The sequence below is a fragment of the Hemiscyllium ocellatum genome, chromosome 10 (genome assembly GCF_020745735.1).
Source record: "Hemiscyllium ocellatum isolate sHemOce1 chromosome 10, sHemOce1.pat.X.cur, whole genome shotgun sequence".
Classification (NCBI taxonomy): domain Eukaryota; kingdom Metazoa; phylum Chordata; class Chondrichthyes; order Orectolobiformes; family Hemiscylliidae; genus Hemiscyllium; species Hemiscyllium ocellatum.
Window position 1 is genome coordinate 22,253,959 of NC_083410.1, and position 23,272 is coordinate 22,277,230.

The 23,272-nt window shown below is 39.7% G+C and overlaps 2 protein-coding genes across 4 annotated transcripts in view; one reads left to right on the forward strand and one right to left on the reverse strand.

The window, feature by feature from the left end:
* Positions 1–2,124, reverse strand: part of cebpz (CCAAT enhancer binding protein zeta) — a 38,564-nt gene extending 36,440 nt beyond the window's left edge. The window contains exon 1 of the mRNA XM_060831339.1: positions 1,960–2,124. Coding sequence (XP_060687322.1) covers positions 1,960–2,112 — 153 coding nt within the window. The 5' untranslated portion in view covers positions 2,113–2,124. The remainder of the gene's footprint in view (positions 1–1,959) is intronic.
* A 227-nt stretch (positions 2,125–2,351) lies between these two features.
* On the forward strand, positions 2,352–22,539 carry ndufaf7 (NADH:ubiquinone oxidoreductase complex assembly factor 7). 3 transcript variants are annotated; one of them, XM_060830842.1, is made up of 10 exons: positions 2,352–2,474; positions 2,918–3,093; positions 3,730–3,810; positions 5,035–5,145; positions 6,610–6,823; positions 8,418–8,476; positions 10,273–10,386; positions 11,753–11,896; positions 13,554–13,727; positions 20,765–22,539. In XM_060830842.1, exons 2-10 carry the CDS (start codon positions 2,947–2,949, stop codon positions 20,972–20,974), a joined length of 1,254 nt encoding a protein of 417 aa, XP_060686825.1. In that variant the 5' UTR covers positions 2,352–2,474; positions 2,918–2,946; the 3' UTR covers positions 20,975–22,539. The 3 variants fall into 3 exon arrangements, with proteins under 3 accessions (XP_060686825.1, XP_060686823.1, XP_060686824.1); XM_060830840.1 differs by having other exon boundaries at positions 2,352–2,464; XM_060830841.1 differs by lacking the exon at positions 10,273–10,386 and having other exon boundaries at positions 2,352–2,464.
* Positions 22,540–23,272: the final 733 nt, after the last annotated feature.

A 23,272-nucleotide genomic window follows, 5' to 3' on the forward strand; every position in this document is an offset into this window, starting at 1 on the left:
AGGCAGCAGTGCTAACCACTGTGCCACCGTGCCGCCCTCAATCCTAGGATATATCCCGTCTCCTTCTTCTTCCTTACAAGACATTCAACCTCCCTCGACAACCAAGGTTCCCTCACACGACCATCTCTTTCCTGCCTGACAGGTACATACATATCAAGGACATGTCGTATCTGTTCCTTGAAAAAGTTTCACATTTCAACGACATCCTTCCCTGACAGCCTATAATCCTAGGATATATCCCATCAGGCCCAGGGGACTCGTTTATCCTCAGGTTTTTCAAAATGCCCAACACATCTTCCTTCCTAACAAGTATCTCCTCTAGCTTACCAGTCCGTTTCATACTCTCCTCTCCAACAATACAGTTCCTCTCATTTGTAAATTCTGAAGAAAAGTACTCATTCAAGACCTCTCCAATTTCTTTCGACTCAATACACAGTCTCCCACTACTATCCTTCATCGGACTGACCCTCGTTCTCGTCATTGTCATGATTCTCACATATGCCTAAAAGGCCTTGGGGTTATCCTTGATCCTACCTGCAAAAGATTTTTCATGCCCTCTCTTAGCTCTCTTAATCCCTTTCTTCAGCTCCCTCCTTGCTATCCTGTATCCCTCCAACACTCTGTCTGAACCTTGTTTCCTCAACCTTATGTAAGTCTCCTTCTTCTTCCTTACAAGACATTCAACCTCCCTCGACAACCAAGGTTCCCTCACACGACCATCTCTTTCCTGCCTGACAGGTACATACATATCAAGGACATGTCGTATCTGTTCCTTGAAAAAGTTTCACATTTCAACGACATCCTTCCCTGACAGCCTATGCTCCCAATTTATGCTCTTCAGATCCTGTCATGCAGCATCGTATTTACCCTTCCCCCAATTGTAAAACCAGCCCTGTTGCATGCATCTATCTCTCTCCATAACCAAGGTTAAAAGTGACAGATTTGTGGTCACCATCACCAAAATGCTCACTAACAAGCCCATCACTTGTCCCGGTTCGTTACCTAGTACCAAATCCAATATGACCTCCCCTCTGGTCAGACAATCTACATTGAGTTAGAAAAGCTTCCTGGACACTGCACAAACACTGCCCCGTCCAATTTACTTGATCTAAAAAGAGCTTCCAATCAATATTTGGGAAGTTGAATCGCCCATGACTACTACCCTGTGGCTTCTGCACCTTTCCAAAATCTGTTTCCCAAACTGTTTCTCCACATCTATGCTGCCATTGGGGGGGGCCTATAGTTAACACCCAACAAGGTGACTGCTCCTTTCCTATTTCTGACTTCAGCCCATACTACCTCCAAAGGCAGATCCCCCTCGAACTGCCTTTCTGCAGCCGTTATACCATCTCTAATTAGCAAGACCACCCCTCCTCCTTTTTCCCCCCCCCCCCAATCTTACTGAAACACCTGTAACCAGGAATCTCCAACAACCATTCCCGTCCCTTTTCTATCCATGTTTCCATGATGGCCACAACATCATAGCCCGAAGTACCGATCCACGCCTTAAGTTCACCCACCTTATTTCTGATACTCCTTGCGTTGAAGTATACGCACTTGAACCCATCTCTGTGTCCGCAAGTATTCCCCGTCAGTGCTACCTTCTGCACAGCCTCCCTACATTCTTGGACATCCTGAAAAACAGCTAACCTACTTGCTGGACTACAAGTCCGGATCCCATCCCCCTGCCAAATTAGTTTAAACCCCCCCCCACCCAGTGCTTGCAAACCTACCTCCCAGGATGGTGGTGCCCTTCTGGTTCAGGTGCAACCCGTCCTGCTTGTACAGGTCCCACCTTCCCCAGAATGCAGTCCAATTGCCCAAATACCTGAAGCCCTCCCTCCTACACCATCCTTACAGCCACATGTTCAACTGCACTCTCTCCCTATTCCTTGCCTCACTGTCACGTGGAAAGTGACATACCGTCCCTTTCTCTTGTTCGTTCTCTCTCTCTCGTACCTTAGTCCCTCCGAGCTGCCGCACCAGGTTCAGCGTGAACTCCTCGCCTGTATCCTCTGCATCGCGACGTTGCGACTCGTCGCGATCTCCTTCTTCCTCCTTCTCCTCCTCTGCGTCCGAGTTTTCCAACAGCGTCTCCTCCACCGCCGCCATGTTGTCGATCGCTGTCCGTGCGCATGCGCAGCTCAGGCCAAATCCAGAAAACGTTTTAATTTTTAAAAAATGAGTAAAAACTAATAAAAGCGCCAATTTACAAGTAATAAATAAATATTATATATATCTTGCTGATATCCTAAAATATATATAAAATATCAATTTATTGATTTAGTCTAGAAGGAGTGAGGGGTCAGAGGTCAATGGTGAAAGGTTGTGGCTTTGCTGATTTTCAGTCATTTATTGAGACTAGATGAGGGAATGACTAAAGTGTATGCGATGAGGTTCTTTCCTGGATTAAAATGTTTATGTGGAGGAGTTTCCTCCTACATTTCTAGAAAAGTCTCTCCAGGTATTGCCAAGTAATACGTTTTTCTTTATCTCCTGTGTTAGTGGTTTGCATGTTATTTTTAAAAAATCTCCATGTGTTTAATTGCAGCCTCGTCAATGTTGCTGATCTTATGTACCCCTCTGAATATTTCACACGTATGGAAAGCCCGGGTTATGTGTTTCTACTGAAAATGAGGACCGTTGTTTCAGTCATGATCTTAGGGTTGAAGTTTAGGTTAAGCAGAAATTGTCAGTTCTGCCAGCCTTAACGCAAAAAAAACAAATTCCTCATACTTGAAGTACAACCAAACTGATGATTTCTAGATTCTGATCTCTTTCCGTTACTAAGATTGGGTGAAACAGTTGTTCTTAATGTGCAGTTAAACTGTTGCATTGGCTTAAATTGTCACGTTAGTAAAATGCTTCTTCTATGTAACTGGAACTTTACTTCAATCTTCTTTTTCATTTCTTGCAGTTTGTGGAAGATTGTGGGCAGGTCAATGGATGAGATCATGTTCCAGAACTTCACAAATTATGAAAGAAGGCAACCAAGATAGTATAATGCTAAAGCACTTGATTTCAAAAATAAAATCAACAGGCCCGATTTCAGTAGCAGAATATATGAGGGAAGTTTTAACCAATCCTGTCACAGTATGTATTTCCTCATTGACTATTAAAAATTGGCATCTTTGCAATGGTTGCTATTTTAATGCTGCAAATTAAACCACACAAAAAAAACTCTCCCCTCTGAGTTAGAATATTGTGAATTCCACTCCTGGTGTAGGACTTGAGCACAAAAATCAAGGTTACTCTCCAGTCAAGAAAGTGCTGCAGTCTTGGAGGTGCCAGAATTCAAGTAATACAGGACCCTTCTGTTTTTTTGGGTAGTTATAAAACATACAGTAGCGTTAATTTGAGGATGAATAGGGTTATTATCCCTCATCCCTTGGCTGATATTTATGCCTCAGTCAACTTCACATCTCTCCATTATCAGATGGTTGATTGTGAAATCTTGTTATATATAAATTGACTGCTGAATTTCTTACATTACAGTGATTACACACCAAAATACCTAATTTGCAATAAGATTTTTTAAGACATGCTGACAGTATGAAAGAGTTCTGCTTTTTTTTTCTTTTTCTTTAGTTGTGCTTGTGTTGATAGTTACTGAACAGTCTTCTGCTCCTGCAATGAGCATACTGTATATAAAAAAAAATGATGTAATTCATCAAAGGGTTTCTTTTAATGGGCATTGTTAACTGAAAATATTTGTGTAATCTGTTTCAGGGATATTATCAACACAGAGATGTTCTAGGACCACAGGGAGACTTCATTACTTCACCTGAAATTAGTCAGATTTTTGGAGAAGTAAGTCTAACAGTGCATTGTGTAATTGTTTTGATTCTGTGGACCCTGAAAAGTCAAAAGCAAGAAAGTTATTTCCTCACTATTGCTTGTACAAAATAGATAAAGGTTAGCAGAGTAATTGGTCATAAATTAGGATTTAATTGAATTTTAGAATGTAACCTATTATAGAATGGCTAACAGCCTATGCATTACTAAAATTGACTCCTCCCGCCCCCCCCTCTCCATTCCCAGATCCAGCCCTCCAAATCAGCACTGTCTTCTTGAACAGTCCTACCTGCCAGCTTCCTTCCCACCTATCTGCTCCACCCTTCTGTCTGACCTATCACTATTAACCCCCACCTGCATCTACCTATTGCCTTCCTAGCTACCACCCCCTCTACCCCAACTCCCACTCTACTACTTATCTCTCAGCTCCCCCGTCCCACCTCCCCAATTCCTGATGAAGGGCTATGCCTGAAATGTCGGCTCTCCTGCTCTTTGGATGCTGCCTGACCTGCTGTGCTTTTCCAGTGCAACATGTTTTGACTCTGGTCTCCAGCACTTGCAGTCTTCACTTTCTCCTAAAATTGACTGATACAAATGGTAATCACAGCTATGATTTATGGTGAAATGGGGATTTTCCTCCTGCTTATTATCTCGAGGCTAATTCTAAGTTCATGAGATGAATGGCCAGTACTACTGTCCAATCAACCAAATTGGATGTTGTTAGAACAGCCTTCAAAAGACCCATGCTTCAGCTTCATTCATTTTCCTATTACAGAGGAACCTTGATTATCCTGCATTCGATGAACTGAATTTTGGATTATCTGAACAAGATCGCAGGGTCCCGATGCTTGGCTAACTATGTTATCCGGCATTGTTAACTGAACGAAATAGTCATTGCCCGTGTCCTTTAGATAATTGAGGTTCCTCTGTGTACCCATCAAAGAAAACTTTTTACAAGATTGTTAAAATACTTTCTAAAGAGGAAGTTAAAGAATGACAGAGAGTTGGGTGCTGATTCTTGAGCTAGATTCCAATTTTAATTGATCATGGTGTACCAAGTTGTTAAAGTTTAACTAATATATATTGAAGTGTTTCCATTGATAAGAAGGGTGCATTGCATAGATAATAGTAATGCTGCACTATTAGATTCACTGTAGTTACTTAATAATTCCTGTATTTAAATTGGACCAGTTAAATTGAATGGTTATCTAAAAGTATTTTTTTCTCCTCCACACCAAGCTACTTGGAGTGTGGTGCATAAGTGAATGGATGGCTGCTGGTAAACCAAAAACATTTCAACTAGTAGAACTAGGACCTGGCAGGGGTACTTTAGCGAGTGATGCTCTAAGGGTAAGATATCAATTATTTCTTAATTTTACAACTTGTCAAACCTAAATCCCAAAGTGTGAATTTTCTTATGAATATTTCTGTCTTGTCTCTAATGCTATTAAACATTGTGATAGCATATACCAATTATGGTTCTCTCTTAGAATTTTCTTTAATTCATCCAAAGCCTTCACTGTTATGACTTCAGTGTTTGATGATTATGAAAGTATATGCAGAACTTCTACATCAAATATTGGACTATTTGAAGAAAGAGTGAGGAAAAAAATCGATAGTTTAATTTCAACATTATCAAAGATATGTGCTCATTGTTTTCATCACACTGTCAATTTCTATAAATTTAGCTAAACTTTTTAGTATTTTAGTTAAATGCAATTTTTCTGATTTTAAAGGATGCACATTTGAGACTTGGCATTTTCCTTCCTTCCTCCTATGAGGCTTGAGGAATTTTATAAATGTTGAAAAGTTCACTAGTGGCAAATCCCTTGCTTATCTAAGATAAGTGAATGTTAGTGATATGGTGGAAATCTGTCACTACCCTTCTGTTACTTTTTTAAAAAAATACCTATAGAAAATGTTGACCACAACCAAATTCAGAGCCATTTAGAGGGTGGAAATTGTGTGACAAATAACTCACCTCTGATTCCCCCTCTCAAGCCATCATCTACATGGTACAGTTTAACAAAACTAATTGTTGGGATAGAAGAATTGTCCAGTGAAGAAATATTAAATTAACTGGATCTATATTCTTTTGGAGTTTTAAAAAATGAGGTAATCTCATTCAAACACACAAAATCCTACTGAGATTTACAGTGCAGAGAGAGGAGAATGTTTCCACTGACTTAGTGGTCTAGAATCAAGGCATTCTGCCTCAGAATGAGGGATAGACGCTTTAGGATTGAGACAAGGAGAATTTTTTTTTCACTCAATGAGTCATAGTTCTTGACAGGATGACACCACATGATCAGCAGTGATGAGGACTCTAGGCAGCAGAATACTACACTAAGGATGTGTACATAACTAGCAGATAGACAGAAACAAAAGTGTTTTTCTGTTAAGTAAATCTGTTTGCAATTTTCAAGTAAATTGAACAGACACCTTTTATCAAACCAGAATGAGAATGGTAGGTCTGTGTTAAGGAGCACAACACATGGATACAACATTTACCACTGCAGAGTTTTTCAAAGTTATTTCCAGATCCTAGTGAAATCTTACGAATTTTTTATTTTTAATGTGACACTCCAATTTTCCACAGAGAATAGGTAAGACAATAAATATTTAAATATTTTTGAATAAATAAAGGAAGGGACAAAATTATTGTGAGGCATTTAATAAATACACAATCTTGGTTTTATATTGTGATATTTCCTTTTATATAAGGAGATTATTTTTATTGTCATTTACTTCAAATATACTTCTTATAAAAAAAACTTCTTAATTTTAACAATTAACCTGTATTTATCCAATTAGGTTTTCAGCCAACTGAATTCTGTGTTGAAGGAATCTGAAATTTCAGTGCATTTGGTTGAGGTGAGCCCAAAGCTTGGTGAAGTTCAAGCGCAGCTTCTGACTGAAGGAGAGCAGCATTTAAGACATGATCCAAATGCTGCAATTTATAAAACGGGTACAACCAAAACAGGGCTTCCAATCTCCTGGTACAAGGATCTGCAGGATGTACCTAGAGGTGAGACCACCCAACAATTAAGTAAAATGTAAAAGAAGAAAAACTAAGAAAATAACTTGTAACATAATGAAATGAAATAGAAAAATTAAATGTGAGGGACATACTTTACCAAAGTATGACAGAAGAAAATGTGGACACACCATAAACATCATCTTTGCAGTGGGACATCTTAAATAGATGAAGTTGATTAAATATGTTGTAATTTATAAATTCTTCTGAAATATACCTACTTAATTTATTGCGTGAATTTGGTTATGGTTTTTACTTACTATTATTAGATCCAAAATTTTGCATCAATGCTGCATTTCAGTACTATTTCTGCACTTATTTCTTGAAAATTAGATGCTCACGTTGTTTCAAAATCATTCTACTCTATACTAACCATATACAGTTGACTACTTGCCTGTAGTTTCCCATTCTTAACACTGTAAAAGTTTCATCGGAATTGCGTTCACCTTTTAAACCCGGTCTATTATCGGCTGGATGGATGAGTCTAATTATCTGTTTATTTGTAATTCAGAAAGGTTAAAGGGAAAGAACATCCTTTTCCTATAGTTGCTTGACACATTAACGATCCAGATGAAGGAACTGAGGGCATTCTGGCTAGGTTTGCAAAGATAGGTAGAGGAACAGGTAGCATTGAGGAGGCAGGGAGGCTGCAGAAGGATTCGGACAGGTTACGAGAGCGGGCAAAGAATGGCAGACTGGGTATAATGTGGGAAAGCAAGAGGTCGTGCACTTTTGGAGGAAGAATAAAGGCATGGACTGTTTTCTAAATGGGGCGAAAATTCAGAAGTCTGAAGTCAAAGAGAACTTGGGAATTCTAGTCCAGGTTTGTCTCAAGGTAAACTTGCAGGTTGAGTCAGTAGTTAGGAAGGCAAATACAATGATGGCATTTATTTTGAGAGGACTTGAATGTAAGAGCAGGGATGTACTTCCAAGGCTCTATAACACTCTGGTCAGGCCACATTTAGAGTATTGTGCCCAATTTTGGGCCCCATATCTCAGGAAGGATGTACTGACCCTGGGGTGTGTTCAGAGGAGGGTCACAAGAGTAGTCCCAAAAATGAAAAGCTTAACATTTGAGGAGTGTTTGAGGACTCTGGGTTTATACTGGATGTAATTTAGAAAGATGAGTGGGTTTCTAATTGAATGATACAGAATAATGAATGGCCTGGACAGAGGAGATGTAGGGAAGATGTTTCCATTGGTAGGACCATAGACCCGAGAGCATAGCCTTAGAGTAAAGGAGATAAGGAGAAATGTCTTCAGCCAGAGAGTGGTGAATCTGTGGAATTCATTGCCACAGAAGGCTGTGGAGGCCAGGTCATTGAGTATATTTAAGACTGAGACAGATATGTTTTGAGGATCAAGGGTTATGGGGAGGAAATGGGAAATGGGGTTGAGGAACGTCTCAGCCATGACGGAATGGTGGAGCAGACTCGATGGGCTGAATGGCCTAATTTCTGCTCCTCTGTCTAATGGTTTTATGGAAAGATTGCTATTAATTGTAAAATATTGTTAGAATCAAGAAATGGTTTTTCTGCCTTATTAACATATAAATGTGATCCATCTGTGCTCCATTCTTTTTCAGGATTCAGCTTTTATATTGCACATGAGTTTTTTGATGTACTTCCAATACACAAGTTCCAGGTAAAAATCAAATTTGGCAAGCTACTAACAATACTGATCTGTATCGCTTTCCCACCTTTATTTCCTCATTTCATTTCATTAATCTTGCATAGCCTACTTCACCCGAGAGGTGTAAAGTGAATCATTTAGGATAATATATTTGATAGAAATTTTCCATTGACCCTCGTTGTTTCAAAGCAACTGAAAAATTTTCATTTTTACCATATTAACATTTGTTATTGTGAAACTCAAATATGTTTGTTATGCTTGTTTTTTTTTAAAACTGAAGTCCTCTACATACTTAGTATCCAACAGTTACAGCATTTGCATCAAGCATGTTTGTTTAAATAAATTAACTTGCATATGAAACATGATTTTGGTCTTGACATCAGCTGGTATTGTGCCGTTATAAAGGAAGCTTGCTAAAATAGCAGCCTGACTGCAGTTTTGCTTACCACTAAAATATTGCACTTGTGTTATTCTGGCCTGAAATTTTCTGCAGAAAATGGCAGTGGACGTACAGAATTGCAATACACATCCCTTGACTCAACCTATTTTTGCATTGGGCAGAATTGAGGTGTGTTCTGATTTGCATGTCTCTGGTTCATGGAGACACAGCACACATACCTCAGTCAGATCTGATTTGCACTCATGGAATAACCAAAATGCAGCTTTAGATCTGGCAGAAGGTCACAGACTGACATAGCTCTTTGGAATGTTGGGGTATGCTTTTGGAGAGGTAAAAAAGTACTCTATCAATACGGAACCTGTGGTCGAGGAAAGGTGCCTCGATTGTTAGAAGTGGACATGCCTGTGTTTCAGGTAGTACAGGAACTCTTTGGAAGTGTTAAGAAAGCTAGCAAGAGAACATAGGAGCAACAGTGTTCCATTCAGGCCAACGAGCCTTCTCTGCCATTCTAGAAAATGTTTGATCACCTGAATGCTGTTCTCACAAAGACTAGGTCTCATCAAGCTACTATACAAGTGCAGCAAGTTATCTTTGCTTCTGCACTTCAGTTCTCTTGAAATGAATGTAAACATACCAATTGCCTTTCTAATTGTTTGCTGAACTTGCATGCTTTTTGTTTAATTCGGGGAGAAGAACTCCTAGGGTTACTTGCATTTGCCAACCATTTAAGAAATATTCTATTTTTTTTCTACTAAAGCAAATAACTTCATATTTATTTATATTTGATCTGCTGCCATGTTCCAGTTCATTTATTTACACTGCCCAAATCCCATAAAGCCTTGCACACTGTTCAGAAATTACGTTCTCACCCAGTTTGGTGTCATCAGGAAATATGCAAACATTGCAGTTAATTTTATTTCGACCCACCACACATGATAAAACACAGCCACCTTCAGGATGACCTTGTTTTTATGTACATTTGAATAATCTTTTTTTTGGAGTGAACTGAATTAAAGCAAAGTTTATAAAATAAAAGGAACTAAACAAAAAAAAAACCAAAACAGCCTGCAGGCTATGTAGTTTGAATACTCCTTTTGCAAAACTATTTGCAGGGTAATTGAATGCAGAACAGCAATATTGCCACCATTTGAGAAACATGTTGTTTCTTGCATCCACCAATGGAAACTGATGAGGGTGAATAGTGAAAACCTTGCCCCTGAACAGTTTCAAACCACTATTTTTTTTATTTAAAAAAGACTGCTTTTGATATATATTGTGCCTTTTCTTAAATAAGGTAAACTCTGGCAAAATTGATCAGTTAATTTACCAAGTGTGCAATAAAATATGAACTGTACATGTTTAAAACTGAGCCATGATTTTCAAATTCATAACTGCTCACCACTTGCAGAAAACGAAGCATGGATGGCGTGAGGTATTGATAGACATTGAACCAAGTTCACCTGAAAAACTTCGGTTTGTTCTCGCACCTCATGCTACTTTGGCTTCCAAAACATTAATTCAGGTGAGATTTTTTAAAAAAAAGATTGCACCTGTATTTATAGAGTTTGTTCACTTTTTAACTATCCAAGTCAGTGAATTACTTCAAAGCCCTCCTGCATAAAGAAGATTCGAGCCAAATGTACATTAAGGTTAGAGCAAAAAAGTGGGGAAAATCCTAGTAGGAATTCATGGTGAAAATATCCATATGGTAAAAACAGTTGAAATAAAAAGCTCCTGTACAGTATTTATTATCACATTTGTTGTACAACGAAGTAAAAAAGGACAGGATAGGAAGCTGAGTAATCTTTCTCTTGGGTTAGCTTGTTTTTCATATTGTACTGTGACGCATCAAAGTAATGGGCAAATATACCATGCCACAAAGGATGGTGATCAACAGTTCTCTGTACAATTCCATATTATGTAGGGTTAAGCAGCTCTAACTGCAAAACCTCTGGTGAGAATGAACTTGAATTGCTTCTGGAGGCATGTGGAGGTGCTTAAAATGGATGACTGTGAAATTAGAAGTGTGTGTAAATAATTGAACAACTCGAGAGCTGCAATAAGAATATTGACTATTGTGGAATCTTGTATTCCTTCATAAAGTTCTGTGATTGCTCTAATCCATTAGGAGTGGATTGTATAACTTCTGATATGTATATTAAAAGTTAGGTTTGATTAGAGTTTTCCTATTTTGGGTTTAAAAGCAGAAAGTTTTAGATAAACTTAGGTTTGGGAGCATCTCTAGAGAGAAAAATGGGCGTTTGCTTTTGATATTTAGTGAATTCAGTGTACACATTCACCAGTTTTAACAAAATATCTGGAAGGCAGTGACCTAGTGGTCTTACCACAAGATTATTAATCCAAAAACTCAGCTAATGTTCTGGGATCTTGGTTTGAATTACACCATGTCATTTTGGTGGAATTTGACTTCAATAATAAATGTCTGGAATTAAGAATCTACTGATGACCATGAAACAGCTGCCAGTTGTCAGAAAAGCCCATTTGATTCACTACTGTCCTTCAGGGAAGGAAATCAGCCACCCTCAACTGGCCTGGGTTAAATGTGTCTCCAGACCCACAGCAATGTGGTTGACTCTCAACTGCCCTCTGAAATGGCCGAGTATCCATTCAGTTCAAGGGCATGAGGGATGGGCATTAAATTCTGGCTTGCCACTGATGCCCATGTGTGAATAAAAAATGTGAGGGAAAAGGTTGCCTAAATAAATTGGGGAATAGGCATCATTATATTATTGGTGACTGTTCAGAAATGATTAAATACCGGTTTTACTCTTATATTTTTAAAATTTGTTTTGGAAGCTGAAATATTGCCAGTTCTACTCAGTGATTCTTCTTTGCCTGTAGAAATCTTTAATTTTCTTTCCAAATAGAGAGATGATGAAAGAGACCATATAGAGATATGCCCTGAGGCTGGTATCATTGTTCAGAATCTAGCCAGCAGGATCACTGAAGATGGGGGAGCAGCGCTGATTGCTGACTATGGCCATAATGGAACAAAAACTGACACATTTAGAGTAAGTTCAATTAAACATATTCTTAACAAACCTTTAGTGTTCAGAGATCTCCTCTCAAACTACTGAAGCCCAGACATCTGCCACAGAGCTGCAATTCATTTTCTTTACAGGTTTGTATCCTATCATTATTAAACGTGGATTTTTGTGCTATGTTTCATACTTTGTGTTCTGTAGAATTTAAATAAAAGTTGAATCACCAGCTGCTAAGTTTACATGAGACTCCTTACTGCACTGTGGAAAACTGAGTTAGATATTATTATAGCACATCTTAACTCTACAACTCGCATACATCAAACTATGCTCCTCAGTAGCATTCTTAACAGGTGCATGGTTTGTTTGGGTGGCATTTCCTGTTTTTCACCTGTGTCCCCATGACCTCAGCTAGTCATAGAGAGGTTAACATTGACATCAGCGTGAATAAACACAGAACAGTACAGTAGTAGTTATTGATGTGATCTGAAAGCTCTTTTTAAACATTTTTCATCTGGGTATTAACTTGACCCATCCAGTAATAAATGTTTTTCAAAATACAATACTCCCTTTGGCTAACTATGTTTTCAATAGACATTTCATAAATGAAACGTTTTCATAGCAATAACTTTGTTTGAATTTTTATTTAGAGAAACTTGTCGTATTTCTGCTGACAAACTATTCCCCACTATCATTTAAAGGACTTTTATAATATATTGATCTGAGGAACTAGTCTTTATTATTTCCACAATTATTTCAAAATTTGCATTTTAATTAAACCCGCTACGGTTGGAAGGTGATGAATGTTTTTAAGTCTTCCAGGTTTATGTAGAAGAAAATAGTCACAGTCGGAGTCTAAAGGGTTTTTTTTTTGGCATTTAGCTATTTCAACTTGGTGAATCACAAATATTAATGTCAAGACCTCCTTTTGAAAGTTCATGTTGACCTTTGAGTATGTACTGGCAATATCAGTGCAATGTGACATCACTGTTTCTACACCATTGCTAATCGAATGCCATCTTACATTTGAAAGTGTCAGGGTAAATGGATTTGTTGAGATGAAGGAAGTACAGAATCATATTAAGTCAATGAAGTATTGATTTGCTGTAGTCCATCTCAGCTATACAATAAGCTGAAACACATTAGCTGAGACTTCTGTGGAAATATAAATCAGCAAACAAAAAGATATCAATTTATAGAATACTGACAATTTATAGAATACTTCCACCCCATTTTCTTGCTCATTTTCTTTTATTATTTAAGTCAGTTGTTTTTAAGAAAGGACATTCTTTTCAGCATAATTTAAGTGTTAACTTAGCAGGGTTGACATTCAAGTGTTTACCAGGTGGTGAAAGGATGTCAGGTTGAGGCCAAATGTGGCTTACATCTCATTGTCACCTCTTTCAAATCCATTCATGTGGCTTCCTTTACAAAAATAATTCAGGCTGAATTAATTCAATTCCATCAAAAACATTTTTCATAGAGTGCATATTGTCTTTTTATTTAATGAATAGTAAATGACTCTGAATAAACTATTTCTCATTTGGTTGCTTCTACAGATGGTCACTCAAGTACAGACAGATAAAAATCCATGATTTACTCTCAACTTAGGAGATAACCTCAGATAATATAATTGATATTTTTCTGCCACTATGATTTGTTTTTATGCTTAATAACATTTGTAAAGGGTTTTCGTGGACATCAGCAGCATGATGTGCTCACAACACCTGGAACTGCAGACCTGACTGCAGATGTTGATTTCAGCTACCTTCGGCAAATGACAAAGGGTAAAGTGACCTCCCTAGGACCAATTCCCCAGCATGAGTTTTTGAAGAATATGGGCATTGATGTGAGACTTCAGGTATGATGTTACCAGCACCAATATATATCTATAATCTTCTGTTTTTGTCTTCATATGAGTCTGTTTTTGTCTTCGTTCCAATGTAAATCCCCAACCACATGATCTTCTCCTGAGTCGTCATTGGCAATTTCCTCAAGAGTTGAATTTTCAACCTGAGGCCCTGGACTCCACGAGAGGATCCAATGTACTCGAATCATCATGCAGTTTTGTTTTGGTATTTGTTGACTTACTAGAACAAAACTGTGTTGCTTTAAAAACAAAACAGGTTTTCTGCAACAAGAGCACTGATTTATTTGGAGAGTTAAAGGGCCATAACAGATGTTTTCAACAAGTGATTTGAACAAGAGACCAGTTCCCAATATGTACTGCCTAATTAGTGCTAATCATATCTATTCCTGACCTTGTGCTGTATAAGTTAGTCTTAGTTTCATAAACCTGAATGAATACTACTGTCAAAAATGAATATATTTTGCAGTAAATTAGGAATGAAATGCTTCACCATTGGCATTTCTATATTAAGAAGTGAACACTTGTTGTTCTACTTCAGTTTTTCCTCTTTTCTGAAGTTTCTGGATCATCTCAATTGATGCAGTTTCACTGTTCCCTCATCAGAGTTGCTATTTCTCAGCAGTGGGATTTAGGTAATGACGGATAACAAGGTAATGGAGAGAGATAGGGTATGGCAGCCTTACAAGCCTTAACATCAGCCAACATGCATCTAAGTAAATTTTCCAGCAGGTGTATTTTCAGGATCAAGAACCTCAGTGATATTCTTTAATGTGAAGAGATAGCAGTGGACTTGAACAGATGTCACTGCTCAGCTTATTCAGCACAAAAATTCATCCAACTTGGAACTTTGTTTTGTATGGCTCTGTTATATTCAATGAGGTGGTTACCTCTGCATTGCAGGCTAATTCTACTTCTAGGCAGCACGTTGCAAAACAATCCTTTAGAGTCAGAGATGTACAGCAGGGAAACAGACCATTCAGTCCAACCTATCCATGCTGGCCAGATATCCCAATCCAATCTAGTCCCACCGCCAGCACCCAGCCCATATCCCTCCAAACCCTTCCTATTCATATACCCATCCAAATGCCTCTTAAATGTTGCAATTGTACCAGCCTCCCCCACTTGCTCTGGCAGCTCATTCCATACACGTACCACCCTCTGCGTGAAAATGTTGGCCCTTAGGTCTCTTTTATATCTTGCCCCTCACCATAAACCTATGCCCTCTAGTTCTGGACTCCCTGACCCCAGGGAAAAGACTTTGCCTAAAATTCATAGCAACATAGCAAAGTCAGCAATTTCTAAGCTTTTCTTTTATTCAAGTTGACAAGTTACAGTAGAGAGCACAAATGTTTGCTTGTCTACATTCTCTGTTCACTTGCTGACCTCGAGGTAGGTGCTCTTCATGACTGCACGGTGAGGAAACATGGTTAGAGAAAAAGTACCTGGTTTTCATGTTCTTTTTGTTAGAGTTATACAGCATGGAAACAAACCCTTCGGTCCAACTTGCGCACACCAACCAGATATCCTAAACTGATCTAGTCCTATTTGCCAGCATTTGGCCCATATCCCTTCCTATTTATGTCCCCATCCAGATGATTTTCTAAATGTTGTAATTGTACCCACCTTCACCATCTACTCTGGCAGCTCATTCCATAAGTGCACCACCCTCTGTATGAAAAGGTTGCTCCTCAGGTCCCTTTTAAATCTTTCCCCACCCAGCTTAACCTCAGCCTTCTAGTTTAGGACTCCCCTACCCTGGGAAAAATACTTTGTCTATTCACTCTATCCATGCCCCTCATGATTTTATAAACCTCTATAAAGGTCACCCTTCAGCCTCCAATCCTCCCAGGGGAAAAATGCCCCAGAATGTTCAGCCTCTCCCTATAGCTCAAACCCTCTAATCCCAGCAGCACCCTTTTAATTTATTCTGAACCCTTTCCAAGTTTAACAGCATCTTTCCTATAGCAGGAAGACCAGAATTGAAGGCAGTGTTCTAAAAGTGGCCTCACCAATGTCCTGTGCAGTTGAAACATGTCCCAACTCCTTTATTCAATGCACTGACCAATGAAGGGGGGAGGTTTGCTAGTGCTTTGGGGGGAGGTTTGCTAGTGCTCTTTGGGAGGGTTTAAACTAACTCCGCGGGGGCATGGGAACCAGGACTGTAGCTTTAGGGTACAGGACCTTGAGTGTAGGGAGGTTAGGAATAATGCAGCGATCTCTAAGGAGGGTGCCTGTAACCAGAAAGGTGGATTGAAGTGTGTATACTTCAATGCCAGAAGTATAAGGAATAAGGTAGGTGAACTTGCAGCGTGGGTTGGTACCTGGGACTTCGATGTTGTGGCCATTACAGAGACGTGGGTAGAACAGGGACAAGAATGGCTGTTGCACGTTCCAGGGTTCAAATGTCTTAGTAGGATCAGACATGGGGGTAAAAAAGGGGGAGGCGTGGCATTACTTGTCAAAGACAGTATCACAGCAGTGGAATGGACGATGGAAGAGGACTTGCCATCTGAGGTAGTTTGGGCTGAGGTTAGAAATAGGAAAGGTGAGGTCACCCTGTTAGGTGTTTTCTACAGGCCTCCTAATAGTCCTAGAGAAGTAGAGGATAATATTGCGAGGATGATTCAGGAAAAGAGTGAAGGTAGCAGGGTGGTTGTTATGGGGGACTTTAACTTCCCAGATATTGACTGGGAGAGCTATAGCTCGAGTTCATTAGATGGGTCGGTGTTTGTACAATGTGTGCAGGAGGGTTTCCTGACACAATATGTCGACAGGCCAACAAGAGGGGAGGCTATATTGGATTTGGTTCTAGGTAATGAACCAGGCCAGGTGTTAGACTTGGAGGTAGGTGAGCACTTCGGGGACAGTGACCACAACTCGGTGACTTTTACTTTAGTGATGGAGAGGGATAATCGTGCGCCGCAGGGCAAGAGCTATAGCTGGGGGCAGGGAAATTATGATGCAGTGAGGCATGACTTAGGATGTGTGGATTGGAAAAACAGGCTTCAAGAGAAGAACACTAATGAGATGTGGGGAGTGTTCAAGGAGCAGCTACTGCGTGTCCTCGATAGGTGTGTACCAGTCAGGCATGGTGTAAAGGGCCTTGTGAGGCAGCCGTGGTTTAGTAAGGAATTGGAGTCCCTTGTGAAAGGGAAGAAGGCGGCATATGTAAAGATGAGGCGTGAAGGTTCAGTAGAGGCGATTGAGAGTTATAAGGTAGCCAGGAAGGAGCTAAAGAGGGAGCTAAGAGAAGCGAGAAGGGGACATGAAAAGTCTTTAGCTGGTAGGATTAGGGAAAACCCAAAGGCTTTCTATAGGTATGTCAAGAATAAAAGGATGACTAGGGTAGGTATCGGTCCAGTCAAGGATAGTAGTGGGAAGTTGTGTGTGGAGGCGGAGGAGATTGGAGAGACATTAAATCAGTACTTTTCATCAGTATTCACTCAGGAACAGGACACTGTTGCTGATGTGAATATGGAATCACAAATAATTAGAATGGATGCCCTGGAAATATGCAGGGAAGAGGTTTTGGGAATATTGGAAAGGATGAATATAGATAAGTCTCCTGGGCCTGATGGCATTTACCCCAGGATCCTATGGGAAGCTAGGGAGGAGATAGCAGAGCCATTGGCCTGGATTTTTATGTCGTCGTTGTCAACAGGAATAGTACCAGAGGACTGGAGGATAGCGAATGTGGTCCCATTGTTCAAGAAAGGGAGTAGGGATAGCCCTAGCAACTATAGGCCAGTGAGTCTGACTTCAGTGGTGGGCAAAGTCTTAGAGAGAATGGTAAGGGATAAGATTTATGAACATCTGGGTAAGAATAACGTGATCAGGGATAGCCAGCATGGTTTTGTGAAGGGCAGGTCGTGCCTCACAAACCTTATTGAGTTCTTTGAGAAGGTGACCAAGGAAGTGGATGAGGGTAAAGCAGTAGATGTTGTGTATATGGATTTTAGTAAGGCGTTCGATAAGGTTCCCCATGGTAGGCTAATGCTAAAACTTCGGAGGTATGGCATTGAGGATACATTAGAGGTTTGGATTAGGAATTGGCTGGCTGGAAGGAGACAGAGGGTAGTAGTTGATGGATTATGTTCATCTTGGAGCGCAGTTACTAGCGGTGTACCACAAGGATCTGTTTTGGGACCATTGCTTTTTGTTATCTTTATAAATGATCTAGAGGAAGGACTTGAAAGCTGGGTAAGCAAGTTTGCGGATGACACAAAAGTCGGTGGAGTTGTGGATAGTGAGGAAGGAAGTGGTAGGTTACAGCGGGATATAGATAAGTTGCAGAGCTGGGCGGAAATGTGGCAAATGGAATTCAATGTAGCTAAGTGCGAAGTCGTTCACTTTGGTAGGAATAACAAGATGATGGATTACTGGGCTAATGGTAGGCTACTTGGTAGTGTGGATGAGCAGAGGGATCTTGGTGTCTATGTACACAGATCTCTGAAAGTTGCCACCCAGGTAAATAGTGCTGTGAGGAAGGCATATGGTGTACTGGGCTTTATTGGCAGAGGAATTGAGTTCCGGAGTCCTGAGGTCATGTTGCAGTTGTATAAGACTCTGGTGCGGCCTCATCTGGAGTATTGTGTGCAGTTTTGGTCGCCATACTATAGGAAGGATGTGGAAGCTTTAGAACGAGTGCAGAGGAGGTTTACCAGGATGTTGCCTGGAATGGTAGGAAAATCTTATGAGGAAAGGCTGAGGCACTTGGGGCTGTTCTCATTGGAGAAGAGAAGGTTTAGGGGAGATCTGATAGAAGTGTATAAGATGATTAGGGGTTTAGATAGGGTAGATACTAAGAACCTTTTACCGCTAATGGAGTCAGGTGTTACTAGGGGACATAGCTTTAAATTAAGGGGTGGTAGGTATAGGACCGATGTTAGGGGTAGATTCTTCACACAGCGGGTTGTGAGTTCATGGAATGCCCTGCCCGTATCAGTGGTGAACTCTCCTTCTTTATGGTCATTTAAGCGGGCATTGGATAGGCATTTGGAAGTTATTGGGCTAGTATAGGTTAGGTAGGATTCGGTCGGCGCAACATCGAGGGCCGAAGGGCCTGTACTGCGCTGTATCCTTCTATGTTCTATGTTCTATGTTCTATGAAGGCAAGTGTGCCAGATGTCACCTTCACCACCCGGTCTACCTGCAAATACATTTTCAAGGAACTATGAACCTGCACCCTGAGGTCACCAACCCAGTTTAATATCATCGTCTCCTACCCCCCCCATTCCACATTTTGGCTCGTGCAGTTATCACCCCCTGCTTTTGCTTCTTATCTTAGGCTTTGCTTCCCCTCAGCTTTACCTCCCCTGCCTTCACCATTGAAGCAGTTTCCTTCTCCAGGATAGAGAGCTCCAACTAGTGGCTATGGTTAGTCACTGCCGGAATTCTGCAGCTCCCTCCACTGACTAATGTCTACCATTAGATCATGATTAAGACGTGAGATTTGTCTTAAAATATTGCAGATTCTGGAAATCGAAGAAAAAAAATGGAGAATGCTGGAGAAACTCAACATGTCTGGTAGCATCTGTGGACAGAAAAATAATGTTAACATTTATAGTCCATTATAACTACTTCAGAATAGTTCTAGCTCGGATCTGGTAAAGTGGCAAGCATTCATGTGTATCAAGTCTAGTACAATAAAAAGAGCTAATGTGATGCTGGCAACCAGTCACATTTAATAATACAATAGTGCAATTCAATCTTCAGAAAACTATTTTGTTCTTTAATGTTTTAGTAAAAGTTCATCTCTTCAGATGAACTGAGGCCAGACCTCAAGGTGTTTCTTGTAACAGTATTTACTAGCAGGAGTCTGTGAGTTGGGTGGCTGGTTTGGAATGTAGAGTGATTCCAACAGAGTGAGTTCAATCCCTGAACTGTCTGGGATTACCATGAAGGATTCTGCTTCTCAAACTCTCCCCTCAGCTGAGGTATTGTGACTCTCTGGCTAAACCACCACCAGTCATTTCTATCTAATTAGAACAGCCATATGGTCTGATAGGACTTTGACCACTTCATTTACTAATCTAGACATGCTGATATGGCAGCAATCTGCTTGGATCGACACTTCTCACAGGTTATCTCAGAGGTTCAATGACAGATTCATTAAAACTCACCTCTAGATTTGGGTTTTTGGCTGATTTTACTATTATGGCATTCTGTAGCCTCTAGAAATTAGAAAAGTGTTGCATCTCGTCATTCCTGTCTATACTAATGAAGTATGTCCACAAATGTAGAGGCTATGTTCACTCTAATTTACAACCAGCAAGTGAATAAGTGACCAGTTAATTTGTTTAGGTAACTGAGAGCAGCACTTTGGCTAGGATACTTGAAGCAGTGCAGGAAGTTTTCAAGTGTTACCATTAGATCTATAACAGTAATTGTACAAGCAAATGGCCCTGGTTTGAATTTCTTACTCAAAGGATGTCACCTCCAGCAACATAGCATTCTTTCAATATTCCATGAAGTGTCAATCGTGGTTATGAATGCAAAACCCAAAATGGGGCATTTTGACTACATAATGATTTTATAACAAAGTAGCCCTTTTTGATTGACTCATATAGCCTGAGGAGATGAAAGGTGCTATATCGATCAATTTTGTCCATCAATACTTCATAACTAGAAGTTTCCTATTATAGTCAGCTTTCTGCATACAAGAAAAATATCGAGTAGCATAAAAGCTGTGGGCAGGAAGGTTCAAAAGTAAGGGTCATATTTTTAAGGTGAGAGAAGAAAGATTTTAAAAAGGACACAAGGGGAACTTTTTTTTAAGCATAGTGTGGTTCATGTGTGTAATGAACTTTCGAGGAAATGGTGGATGCCAGTACAGGGACAACACTTTAAAAGACAATTGGATAAGTAAATGAATAGGAAGGGCTTGAGGGATGTGGGCCAAGTGCAGGCAGGTGGGACTAGTTTAGTTAGGGAACATGGTTAGCATGGAATGATTTGTTTCCATGCTGTAGACTCTTGTTCTTGTAGTTATTTATTGTTAGTCAACAACCACTCTATTTTCCTTCCAGGTACTGCTAAGGAATACATCTGACCCAGCCACAAGTACAGGTTTGATTGATGCCTATGATATGATCATGAATCCTGAGAAAATGGGGAATCGATTCAAGTTTTTCGCCTTGTTACCTTGTGATAGATTAATTTCAAGCAACGATACAAGGAGCAAAAAACATGGTCCAACAGCACCACCTGTTGCAGGATTTAGTGAACTGCAGTTGTAAAGAAAGCCATTAGTCGCACCTTGCTGAAAAAACCTACAGTATCAAGTTTAGGCTTGGTATCATTATTGAATTGGAAAAATACCTGCAGAAAAGCACAACTTCACAACAAGAAAATGAAAGGGAAACTAATTTACTTCATACTATGTAAATTAAAAACTCAAACTTTACATATTATATTGTTTCCTAATAATGGTACTGTTCTTATTTTTTAGTATTAAAAATTGTGGCTATTGTTCAAATAAACTTGCTAAATTGCAATTGTACATTAAGCAGATGGTACATATTGTAGCCATGATAGCCACTGTTTGAAGAAGTATACACTAACAGGTTCACCCTTGACTGAAGCAGACTGTTCAGTTCTGGATGGCAGAAGCCATGAGAATGATGGGAACAAATGGCAAGTATCCATTCCACTCTTCACTCCAACCATGTGGATGGCTGTCACTTTGTTCTCCCAAACTTCCCTCTACCGATCCTGCTCATTTAACAATAGTATTGAGACAGACTAGATCAGATGAACCTCTTGTTAAAATAAAATTAAAATAAAAATTATGATTTGCATGGGCGGCACAGTGGTTAGCACTGCTGCCTCACAGCACCAGGGACCTGGGTTCAATTCCCGCCTCAGGCGACTGACTGTGTGGAGTTTGCACGTTCTCCCCGTGTCTGCGTGGGTTTCCTCCGGGTGCTCCGGTTTCCTCCCACAGTCCAAAGATGTGCGGGTCAGGTGAATTGGCCATGCTAAATTGCCTGTAGTGTTAGGTAAGGGGTATATGTAGGGGTATGGGTGGGTTGCGCTTCGGCGGGTCGGTGTGGACTTGTTGGGCCGAAGGGCCTGTTTCCACACTGTAAGTAATCTAATCTAATCTTGTCTGGTCATTACCAGCTGCTGATTGTTGGATGCTTCAAGAAAATATTACTATCAATGATTGAGGGGATTGTGTTGAGCCTTTTCATGTTCAGACAGATGATTATGGATGAATGTAACCTACCATTTATAGCTCAAGTCTTTACTGACAATGAGGATAGATGAGGAGGTGAACCTGGAAGTGATTGTTTGTTAGTTGGACAATATTGTGAAATAAAAGGAAATTCATGACCAAACATGACATCAAACAGGAAAATCCCACAGCAAACAGCAACTGAAACAAACAGTCAAGGCAAAAAAGAAATGAAGTCTATATTGACAAAATGTCAGTAAGAGAAAAGCTCGAAAAACAGAAGGTTGTGAGCTTAACAAACCCATGTTAAAAAATAAATGAACTATGTTAGCAGTTTATAAAGGGCCTCAGGGGAAGCGGCAATAACCTATATAGTATTGAGTGAATGCGGAAGTTGGCTGAAAAAAATAAACAATTAGAGTTGTACAACTGAACAAGTAACTTTAAAATGAAAACAGGATGACCCTTCACTGCAGTTTGAGTATCAACAAGGTTGCTGTTGAAAGGGTTGGAACTATATTAAAATAAAAATTATGATTTGCAATAAGACCTTTCAAGTACTTCTGATAAAATGTATTTTTTTATATTTTAGCATAATAAACTTTCTTGACCTTTTGATGAAAAGTATATTGACAGTTTCTTGTGAATGTGGTCAGTTGCTGACCAAAGAGATAAACAATTGCAGAAATAAAACTTACGATCTATCATGCCAGATCTTCCTCTGGAACCAGTCTTGTTCAGTACTAACATCAGCTTAAATCATAAATGGGATAAGACAAAAAGAAGGAAACTTCTGACAGTAAAAGTTCAATACTGTAGAAAAGTTAGTAAAGAAATTGCAGGATGAAAATTTAAAAATAATTAGGAAAGCAAAGAGAAATGCAAAAGCACTGGCAAGAAATATAAACCCTCAAAAGATGTTCTAGAAATGTAGAAAAATAAAGAAAATAGAAAGGAATGAGAAGGATCAATCAAAAACCAAAAAACATTGTGGAGATGGAATACCTATATGTTTTTGGAGATAGGTTATGACTTGTATTTTAAGTTTAATCAAGAGACCTATTAATTTAACTTGGGGCAGTGTTTGTAGAGGATTCTAGATTAGAGTGGTGCTGGAAAAGCACAGCAGTTCAGGCAGCAAACGAGGAGCAGGGAAATCAATGTTTTGGGCAAAAGCCCTTCATCAGGAACCGGTCCTGATGAAGGGCTTTTGCCCAAAACGTCTATTTTCCTGCTCCTTGGATGCTGCGTGAACTACTGTGCCTTTCCAGCACAACTCTAATCTAGAATCTGGTTTCCAGCATCTGCAGTCCTTGTTTTTACCTAGTGTTTGTAGAGGATAAGATGGTGTTATTTT

Coding starts and splice junctions, on each gene's coding strand:
- ndufaf7 (XM_060830840.1), top strand. CDS start 2,374: ATGACTAAAGTGTATGCGATGAGGTTCTTTCCTGGATTAAAATGTTTA. Junction 3,811..5,034: donor TTAGTCAGATTTTTGGAGAA/GTAAGTCTAACA, acceptor CTCCACACCAAG/CTACTTGGAGTGTGGTGCAT. Junction 6,824..8,417: donor TCTGCAGGATGTACCTAGAG/GTGAGACCACCC, acceptor ATTCTTTTTCAG/GATTCAGCTTTTATATTGCA.